The sequence below is a fragment of the Ostrinia furnacalis genome, unplaced genomic scaffold, assembly GCF_004193835.3.
Source record: "Ostrinia furnacalis isolate ACB-3 unplaced genomic scaffold, ASM419383v2 OfSCF3854, whole genome shotgun sequence".
NCBI lineage: Eukaryota > Metazoa > Arthropoda > Insecta > Lepidoptera > Crambidae > Ostrinia > Ostrinia furnacalis.
This window is the reverse complement of record NW_021134093.1, coordinates 139,131-150,815: the sequence shown is the minus strand read 5'-3', so window position 1 is coordinate 150,815 and position 11,685 is coordinate 139,131. Positions and strand designations below refer to the sequence as shown.

At 36.0% G+C, this 11,685-nt stretch overlaps 1 protein-coding gene across 1 annotated transcript in view; it reads right to left on the bottom strand.

Moving 5' to 3' along the window:
* Positions 1-9,074: 9,074 nt before the first annotated feature.
* Positions 9,075-11,685, bottom strand: part of LOC114358329 (uncharacterized) — a 31,986-nt gene continuing 29,375 nt past the window's right edge. Inside the window, 2 exon segments of the mRNA XM_028312261.1 lie at positions 9,075-9,882; positions 10,471-10,704. Coding sequence (XP_028168062.1) covers positions 9,787-9,882; positions 10,471-10,704 — 330 coding nt within the window. The 3' untranslated portion in view covers positions 9,075-9,786.

Sequence of the window (11,685 nt, the reverse complement as noted above, 5' to 3'; positions counted from 1 at the left end):
ATAACCTTTTTGTAAGGCTCTCTCAACCTTATTACATTTTACGAAAAAATATTTCGTCTTAACTATTGTACTTCTTCTAGCTAATGTATAAAACTAAGTTACTTTATCAATTTAACTTCAAATAGAATTATCGGTTTTATGAAAAAATAAGGCTGATTTAATTTGAATGTCTTTACATCACAAAGTCATACTTGGTCATACTCTACTGTTGGTAGTTTAGGTACGTCACAAAGATTATAATTTAGTCGTTCCTATCCTAAAATGATATAATCACTTTTCACTTACGTAAATACAACAAAAACAATTGATACAATACGCCATAAATACTAATGTAATGATTTTAGAATTTATATTGTATTTTATACGATTATTGGTTACTTTTAAATAGTTATTGCAACAATTTTAGTATTTGTATTGTATTTTAGAANAGATGATGATGATGAAACTTACCAGAGTTAACGAAGACTTCTGCCCACAGGTATGGCGGATTAAAGCAGGGCCTTGCTTCTGCTCTCAGGCATGGCAGTTTTGAGCAGAGAAGAAAAAGTAGTCACGCAGGGATGAGAAACAAACGCTAAAGCACACTCACTGCGGGCGCCCGTCGCACAGTCGCGACAGCAATATAATTACGNGACAGTCAGTTCGATTTGAGCGTTCAAAGCAAGAGGTACTATTAAGATGACGTCATAATGTCGGAATTGTGTAAATCAGTGGTGCTGAAATACAAGTTAGGACAACCTACAAGAGTGTTTCATTTCACTAATGAACTGTTTCTTACCAATAAATTCCAATGCTGAATAGGCTTATTGGATTGTCTGATGGAATAGAACAGTATTTAATGATACATAAAAAACACACAGTCGGAAAACTATGCAAGGTTTAGTGAAAGGTAGGTGCCACATCACTGTGCTGTAAGTTCAGACATAAGCTAAATACAGTGGAATCATAGGCTAGTTGTAAATAAGCGCTTTTGCAACGAATACGTATGTATTCTGTTGTGCTGTAGGTACCTTCTTACCTACGGCTAAAGAAATTCTGCGGAAAGGACTCAATGAATTCGGGCAGATCTTTCAAGTGAATAAAGAAACTTCGCTTGTATTGTTTCGCCGGCCCGCGGCCTTTGATTCTTTTTGCTTTTAAACTAGTTGCCAAGTTGGCCACAAGCAAACATGATCAGACACATCATCATAAAAGGCGTGAAGAAGAAAGTAACATTACTTTCTACCGAAGATTTTAAAAATAAGCAGGAACAAACCGNTTTTTAAAATATGCCACATAGATTTTTTTTATATTTTTCTGATAACCAGCACAACTTGCCTCAACACCCAGTTCCGGCTTGACGTTACATTACGGGACACCCTGTATATAGATAACAACCATTATCAAAACGTTCTCAACTCTGCTATCAGCCTTTATAAGGCTGAAATGGCCCCTACAGGCTTATCCTGAAAATATTCTAACCAAACTTAAGTACACTAAAGTAGGTATCCAAATCCAAAATTGTTATAATGTGGCAGGGCTGCCATGCCAAATATAAACTTCTGTTCCTATCACAAGTGTCAAAACTTATACAAATCCAAAATAAACGCAACGTAACACTGGCGTGAATTAAGGAGAAATATTTTATCTCCACGACTTAAGACTAAGTAAAGCATGAAACTTAATAAAGGAAGATACCGGCACCTCGGCTCGTGAAATATGCAGACACATACGCCCCGAGTTTCCACGCGGACGCATTTTTATTTTATTTCTGCAAAATACATTTTGGATACGGGCTTCCGTAGGAAATGAAGCGACCGAAAGTTGTTTACTCGGCTCCTTTTTGACGTATAATTATGAGAATGAATTGAAATGGGAACTGATCGATCACGCCTTCATAACCATTTATCAGTAACTTAGCCTTAAAATATACAGAGCTTAGGGTAGAAGCACATTATTTTAGAACTACATAATTATATGTAAATGCTCATTCCTACTAATTACACTAGCACTTGCCCCCGACGGGACTCGAACTGACAAACGCAACAGGGTAGAAATCCGTACGCATATTTTATACAGAACTCTACATATTTCAAAAATCTGGGATTGAGTTCCTTTAACAAAGCGAAATAAGGAAATAAGCAGATACAAATAAATAAACCAAAATAGCAAAAGATTATCTCTTTTCACACTGAACTCTTTTTTCATATTACATAATATTCAATTTGCTCGTTGCTTGCTCAAAGGCTTTATCAATAAATCAGGCCTTTAATACGCACGATTTTTATTTTATCACAAAAAATCGTTCTTTCGTTCACGAAAAGACTATTATAACTCAGATTATACGGAATGACAACGAAAATCGATCTAAGTGTTTCTTAGAAGGGGTTAAGAAGAGGATAATATTTGCGCAAACATTAACTAGAGATCTAACCGAGATATAAGGATTTAGACTTCACTGACGTTACTTAATAATATATTCATTTAAGCAAACCAAATTACTTTTCAAAACTCGTTTAAAGAAGTTAATATTATTCTGAAATCCGAAAATTGTTACGAATTTCGGAAATCACCATCGTTTATTGTGTCATAAGTAATATTAAGGGTCTTCCTAAGTAAAGTTCCTAAATAAATTACTTAGGATGGTACCTAGTTGAGTGAAATATGTATAAAGCAACTTCATGTTTCCCCAGTTTCAGAGAAATAGGGTAGCAATTACCATCTGCTGTGATTGGTCAAATTAAATGTTGACGGCCAATTCAAATTAAAAATCAACTCCAGCCTCGTTTTATTTACTTTACGAGTGGGCTGTAACCATAGTACGGTCAACATCAAATGTTCATTAAAATGTTTAGTAGCCTTTACGCTGAAATACGCTTGCGCTTTAATTTAATGACTTAATTGAGTCTACGTAACTTATACCTACATGAAAATAAAACTATTCTTGACTACGTTTTTGTTTAGAGAATTGAGTACACTAAACTCATATGGAAACCACAGTCTAAATACATTTCGTATAGTGAAATCGTTAGCTGGACAGAATCATTAATTACTGGATTTAATTGGCATAAAATATTGAAAACAGAATAAGTTCGCGTAGGTATAGCTAAATTTATCAATTAAGTCTAATGGAAAGGTTAAGGGAATGATAAATTCATTCCCCTGGTTACATTGAACTTTTCGGTAACCTTGACTTTGCACGAATCCGTTTATTGTAACTCATTCTTAATTGGATCCGTGACTGAAAACCATATATTTTCGTAACTTATTAAAAGATTTAGTACTTAATATATTTATTTTATTGTTTTTGTAACATTTTTGTAAGGCTTTCTCAACATTATTACATTATACGAAAAAATATCTCGTCTTTAACTCATAGAATTATCGGTTTTATGAAAAAATAAGGCTGATTTAATTTGAATGTCTTTACATCACAAAGTCATACTGGGTCATACTCTACTGTTGGTAGTTAGGTACGTCACAAAGATGATAATTTAGTCGTTAATAGGTACATAAATACAACAAAAACAATTGATACAATACGCCAAAAATAGTAATGAACTGTTTCTTACCAATAAATTCCAATGTTGAATAGGCTTATTGGATTGTCTCATGGAATAGAACAGTAGGTATTTAATGGTCCATAAAAAATACACAGTCAGGAAACTATGCAAGGTTTAGCTGCAGGTAGGTGCCACACTGTGCTATAAGTACATGGATCAAGCTAAATACAGTGGAATCATAAGTTAGTTGTAAATGTGCGCTTTTACAACGAAAACGTATGTATTCTGTTGTGCTGTAGGTACCTACTTACCTACGGCTAAAGAAATTCTGCGGAAAGGACTCAATGAATTCGGGCAGAACTTTCAAGTGAATAAAGAAACTTCGCTTGTATTGTTTCGCCGGCCCGCGGCCTTTGATTCTTTTTGCTTTTAAACTAGTTGCCAAGTTGGGCACAAACAGACATGATCGGACACATCATCACAAAAGGCGTGAAGTAAAAAGTAACATTACTTTCTACCGAAGATTTTAAAAATAAGCAGGACTAAACCNACAAACCGAGTAGTTCTATAATTCGAGAAAAAAATAGTTTTCAGTGCGCATGTAGCGTCATAAATGACCATTAATAACGATTGGTTTAAAGGGTTTCCTAAAGTTGAACTTCAAGTATATCTGCATGAAATATCACCAACATTTGAGTGGAATAGACTGGCTGCTCTACCTGAACTGTGGCTCATACAAATTCAGCCCTGTCACGAGGGAAGCCGGAAAAAATGCTTAGAAAACTTTCTTGCTTATTTCCTGAGTCCACTACGACCTTTGTCCTTAAAGAAATACCCACCTCTATTTGTGTAATGGAGGATTTCGAAATATTGTTCCAGTTTATATTCACAGAAATATCAAATTACTACGCTTACTATTCGCAACGCTTTCCTCGATAGAGAATACATTGCATTAGGCCTCCTTTTTGCATTAGGATTTACTTAAAGCAATTTGTAATAATGGGCCGATGGGGCAGCGAGGTTCTGAAGTGGAGGCCTCGTACCGGAAAACGCAGCGTAGGACGTTCACCCACAAGGTGGTCCGACGACCTCATAAAGGTAGCGGGAAGACGCTGGATGCAGGCCATCAATCGGCCATTGTGGAAATCATTGGGGGAGACCTATGTTCAGCTGTGGACGTCCTATGGCTGAAAATGATGATGATGATGATGAATTTATAATACAATTGGCCAGGGTCAGTGAATGGGTACGCGTTACGAATCAACGTAACGCGTATGTATATCCAACTTTACAACATGATAGCTAAGTAGCTGCATGTGTGCTAAATACCTACATGTTAATAACACGGTTCAATTGCTTTTACACATCAAACTATAATTTGGACAGATTAAAATCTACTGACGGTAAGTACAAAATCATTTTGAATTAACATCAAACTAAAATCAAATTTCGCATCGAAAAGCTTTTGAAAACGTGGCGAAATTGAATAAATCGAGGTAAACCCACATCACGCCTACAAGTATGATTGTGTTAGAATAAAGCAGCCAACGTGTTTAGGATGGGTCTGGCAGGTTTACTGCTTCTACTAAACTTATGATTTATTCTATTTGTTTGCTTTTGCTCTATCTGCGTTATTACTGCAATTGTTTTTGAAGTTTCTAATAATGTATTCAGGTTTTCAATATCGGTGAGATGTGTATTATTAGGCCTAGTATGAATACAGCTCGCAAAATTCATTTATTGAAGGAACTTAAAATAATTAGATATGGACATCAAAAACATAACCCTTCTTCTGGCGCAGTCGGGTAAAAAGAAATGTACCTACGTAAAGTATGTGAGTAGTATTTTAGCATAATGTATTCAAATTAGGACGTGTTCCGTCTCACGTTTTCACAAGTGGGTACAAAATGTCGCATTTGGAGTACAGTCGGTTTCAGAGTAATTTTCACCTCACAGTTCGATCTTTAAGTTTGAAGACGTAAGGTGAAAATTTACGTTTACTTTGTTGTAAGTGGGTAAGTAGACGTTTAAAGTTTCAGGGTTGAGGGGGGTACTTCGTCCCTAATTGGGATGATTATTGATAAGATTACGAAGTCTTCGCAATGTTGAAGTTAGAACAAGACTTAGGCCTCGTTAATTCGAGAGGGAATTGCAAGTTGCCTGTAAGGCGGCATTTACAAGGTACGTACAGGTACCTAGATACGAGTACCTAGGTAGGTAGGTACTGTTTGTAAACCCATATGTACGTACATCCTATATCTTCAAATAACATTAAAATGTGTTGGTGGTAAAATTCTATTTTTGTAATAAACTAAAATCAACTGCAGCAAAAATCTTTCAACTACTTACTAAACACTAACCCCCTTACTAATAAAACTTACACGCTCGTTGATCAGTGTTTTATAGTGACGTTTAGTAAGGATGTCATTTTAAAACTGTTCAACAACTGTGTAGGTAACTTTTTATTAGTAAGGGGGTAAATAATTATTCAACGTCGTAAAGTAGGTATTAAGTAGGTACTTAGTAGGAGCTTAGTACCAGCTTCTTATTAGAAGCCGTTCAATCGCCGGCCAATATTGGGCATTAATAGGTATCTGTTTTGATAATAAACGTGAGAAAACCATTGAGGTACTTGCCTTGCACCACTTTTGTATTCTTCTTATTTTCGTGTCGACAACAAACCTACACAGTGTCAGCCCAAAACTCCGCCACAAGAGTGGCGTTGTCAGTAGCACTCATCAAATCCTCCTGAGTGCAGTTGCTTTTGTATTAAAGATAGCAAACACATACACAATGTTATAGCTAATAATAACTAGAACTTACCTGTGCTGCGATCGCCCCATGTAGAGTCCGCTCCAGAAACCGAATTACAGCAAGTTGGCAAGTATACCCGTGGCTGCAGGCCCACGGGCGTATGATTAGTCCTGAAGACAATTGGATTACTTCATTTTAGTCAACCCGTGGGGACCACCATGACAAATTGGATCTATGAAATGCTATTTATAACCAACTAGCGACCTGTCCCGGCTTTGCACGGGTGCTAAGTAAGTATGCATAATAAACCTTCCTCTTGAATCACTTTTTAAACCGCATCAAAATCCGTTGCGTAGTTTTAAAAATCTAAGCATAATAGGGATAGACAGCGACATGTGACTTTGTTTATACTAAATATGTAGTGATAGTAATATTACGGAGGTTTTAAGTAATCATTCATGCAAATATCCGGGAACGTTGTTATTTGTTGATGTTTAGTAAAAACAAGAAAAGGCAGGACGTGTAAAATAACGTACCTGGAAAATGGACGTCCATTTATCGATCACCGCCATGGGCTAATACCTCCATGATCACCGCTTAGCACTGTTTCAATCACCGTTGTGAAAAAGATTTAAAAAAAATAATATAATGTTAAAAATTAACATCTCACATGTTTGTAAAATAAACAAAAGAAAAGACGGTAAATAAAAAATATTATTCCCACCGCGCAAAGAGGCGCCAACAAATCCTATTGTTTTTTTTTTTGTTTTTCCCGGCTTTGAACATTCAATTATTTTGGAACGCAAGTTTTAAAACAATTTAGCTCACCAGATGTCGCTTTTGACTGGCAAGCAAAGATCATAAGCCATGCAGCCTAGTATGCTACTGACAGAAAAATGTTAAAATAAAATAAAAATACAGTGTGAGTCACGTTAAAGTGTACATATGAAAATAGATGAAACTAGACCTGTTTTTATCGACAAAAAAGAGGTCAAAAAATTTTTGAGATTTTTTTTTAATTTTTTATAGAATTTTTTTTCTTCCAATTACTTATTGTAAAGAAAACGTCCTAACTTTTAAACTAAGCGGTATATCCCGATAAAATAAAAACAGTAATAATGCTAAATAACAGGAAATACTAAAAAAATACATAAAATACACAAATAAGGCCAACAAATAATAAAAAACGATACTTTTTGAAAAAAATCTGCTTAAAAATTCGTGTTTTTTTGGTTATTTGATAAATTTCTCCAAAAAATGCCCCCATAACTGGTGGTTTTTCGTAAAACCAAAAATCGCATGTCTCTATCCCTATCACAACGTTTGCAATGATCATTTGAACTAAGCCTCTCCGGGCGCGCCATTCAACGCTTCGTTAACAACAAAACTGAAAATGGCTCTAGATTTGTAATTTTGATAAAGATAAGTTAGATTTCAAATAAAAACAAAAGATTTCGAAGTAAAATATGCATTTTAGTTAAAATTAAAATTGTCTCTACCTGTAGCGGAGAATAATGTTGTGGCAGGCCTTTATTCAAACGATCATAGCAAATGTTGTGATAGGGATAGAGACATGCGATTTTTCGTTTTACAAAGATAAAACGATAGAGAACAATACAAAGTAATAAAAACCACCGGTTATAGGGGCATTTTTCGGAGAAATTTATCAAATAACCAAAAAAACACGAATTTTTTAGGAGATTTTTTTCAAAAAGTATATTTTTTTATTATTTGTTGGCCTTTTTTGTGTGTTTTATGTATTTTTTTAGTATTGCCTGTTATTTAGCATTATTACTGTTTTTATTTTATCAGGATATACCGCTTAGTTTAAAAGTTATTACGTTATCTTTACAATAAGTAATTGGAAGAAAAAAAATTCTATAAAAAATAAAAAAAAATCTTAAAATTTTTTTGACCTCTTTTCTGTCGATAAAAACAGGTCTAGTTTCATCTATTTTCATATGTACACTTTAACGTGACTCACACTGTATAATGATGATGATCCATCCGACCGATTTCGGCCATGGCAACCACTCAGACTCCTAGCTGTCTTGGCGGCGCTGGTGTGCTAAATAAAAATATAATGGGTATCGAATTCCAAACTCATGAATACCTAAATACCTTATTATATTCTACCTTACCGGAGGTACCTATTTACCTTTACACCATGCATATAAAATCTTTTTTACACATTACTCAATATTAAGTTACACAATGTGTTTCTTTTGTTAAGGTTTTAAGGTTCAATTTTGAATGAATCATTCAGAATGATAGCTATTCAAATCGTATACTGTCAAGGGCTGACCCTCGTCAGATTTAACCAAGGTTCAGACGGCATGCTATCCGCCAAGGATTTACTCAATGTTTTATACGTTTGCACAGATTTGCACCTCCGATAAATGATACTTTTTTATTCTTCTGCATCAACTTTGCGAGAGGTTTTTACGTTTTTAGTGACACTATGGTACTTATTTATAACTAGCTTTCCGCCCGCATGGAATTTTGTCTGTCACAGAAAATCTTTATCGCGCACGTCCGTTTCAAAAACCAGGATAAAAACTATCCTATGTCCTTTCCTGGGACTCAAACTATCTCTATGTCATCAAAATCGGTTGTAGTTTAGGCGTGAAAGCAAGACAGACAGACCGTTACTTTCGCATTTATAAATAGTATAGATAAACTTTTTCATAACACAAAACAGAAGCTAAACTTAGACTAAATTTAGTCTAAAAGGTGATATAAAAAGACACTTTTATTTTTATACGTTTTATTATACAAAAAATATTTACAAATGTATTTTGTATTCTAATTATAAATGTATATTTACAATTAATTGTCCGTAAATATAGTAATTATTGACGTTTTAAACTTTACTTGTGATTATAAAACTGTTTTTCAAACAACACTTATGTATAACTAGTTATAATCAGATTTTATTGTTAGGTAAATGGAAATTTGTATTGCATGTCGTTGCACTCAATTCCTTAAATTTTCAGTTTAACAATTTGCTTAAAATATTAACATGTTTAAATGCCTTTTAGCTATTACAAAATATATGGATGTTATTTTTAAATTAATAGACCTTAAGGTCACAAACAGCGTAAATTTTAATATATATTATGATTAATATGACATCACATTATATTGTGATAAACCATACATCGGAGATACAATGAGAAACATTTGTCACGCGCCATCTAGTACTAAGTCAAATATACTAATTTTCTTGAAATACTATAGCAACGCCATCTACATTTTAGCGCGTGACCTACAGCCAAAATTAAGTTTTCTTTAATAAAAATTCACTTCAGTCACATCAAGACACACCACGATACAAACAGTTAAAGTGGTTAGACCAGCCACTGTTACAAAAGCATGATGCATTCCAAGGCCCTAGTTCGGTATGGGCGAATATGAGTCGTCTGCTACATAGCATAAGCTTTACATTCCAAAGTAGCATGCAACTTCGTTTCTGTATTTACATTTCAACAGATTTCTAGCGAGTCCTATGCTAAGTTATAGTGATAAATATTATATGGATTATAAGTTCTTAGTCTGAGTTGATTTCTTCGGCCACCTGCTGCCACTTGGCTACTAGGCTTGAGACCGATTTGTGCTTCATGCCAATGGATGACGATATCTTCACCTGCAATAAAGGAAAACATTTGTTATTAAATGAACTTAAACAGTGCATGTCATTTTACTTATTACTTCTGTGACCAATTTATTCTTCCCATCTCTTCACTTCCCATCATGACATTTATGCTGTACTGTACAGAATACTGTGTATTAAGATTTTCGCAAATAGTTTGTCAGGCTAATTTAAAAATCAATACTCATAGCTCAACTCAGAGCAGCAAAATAACTTTGTCAAGTTAGTATTCGTCGGCCGTTTGGTGTAGTGGTTCAGAACGGACTACTATGCCGAGAGGTCCCGGGTTCGATTCCCGGCCGGGCAGAAATTGAAATGATGAATTTTAATTTCTGTGACGGGTCTGGGTGTTACTATGTATAATATGTATGTATTTAAAAAAAAAGTATATAAGTAGTATATCCGTTAAGCTAGCACCCATAACACAAGCATATTAATTGCTTACTTTGGGGCTAGATGGCGCTGTGTGAGATTGTCCAAAAGTATTAGTATTAGAACTATTTTCAACATTATTTTCCTACTTCTCAATCGGTGAGGACTACAGCCACAACTCGGAATGATTTAAAAATATAAACGACATACCTTCGACTTTTTCTTCGTCTTAACTTCCTTTTCTTTGTCCTTCTCCTTCGGCTTTTCCATTTCTCTCTTTCTCTCCTTGCCTTTTTCCCTATCCCTCTCTTTCTCCTTATGTTCTTTGGGCGGCGGCGGAGGGGAAGCGGGCGGCGAAGATTTTGGCGTGACGCTTTTCTCCAGCTCGGCGATATCCTTGTAGAAGGATTGAAGCTCGTCGCCAATTTCTTGCTTCGGTGGTTCCTAAGACACAAAATGCTATTAGCTTTATACATTTACGACAGGAATGTTTTCCACAACACCAAAGTCCTTACTACAAAAAGTTAAGCACAGAATGAACACTGTTTAAATGACATTTGTATACTGTCAATTTAAACTAGAGTAACTAGAGATTAACTTTTTGTAAAGACCATTGAACCAGTCCGCAACGGGGACGTTCAAGAATCTTCAGTTCCGCCCACTTTCTGCTGGACGATAATTTTCTGGGAGGCGTCATTCTGTCTCTACGAGGTAGGTGCTGTCACATATTTATCAGAACTCAGTGCAGAAGACAACTTACTGGCGGCAGTGGCGGCAAAACCTGGTCGTAGTCCGGCGTCGTCAGGTCCAGCCACACCGGCGGCGGCGGCCGGCGTCAGGGCAGCTAGACAATTCAACATTCGTTAATTGCCTCAACACGCAAATGTTAAATTCAGCACATGAAAATGCATGATACATTGACGTCATCCAGTTTAGTAGATACCTTGGAGCGTGGCGAGTAGATGACGAGCTTTCAACGCAGTGATGAGGGGATCAGCTTTCTTGAATTCAGCAGATTCTTGTGAAATCAACTTACCAGATGACCTCATAACGGTTGCAGGAAGGCGCTAGATGCAGGACCTATGTTCAGCAGTAGATGTCCTCTGACCGAGATGATTGATGATCATGAAACTTATCAGAGTTGACGAAGGCCAGTGCTCTCTGAATGGCAGCAGCGACAGCTTGAGCAATAGAATCATGCAAGGATGACGTACACGAACGCTACGCCGCGGCGAAATGTCATTTACCAGCGGCCTGATGTCACAGCCGGGCGGCGGCGGGTCGTCCCAGTTGGGGGAAGCCTATGTTCAGCAGTGGACGCCCTCTGGCTGAGATGATGATGATGATGAAACTTACTAGGGTTAACGAAGATTTATGCACACAGGCATGGCAGAGTAAGGCAGCAGGTCCTTGTTTTTGCTCTCA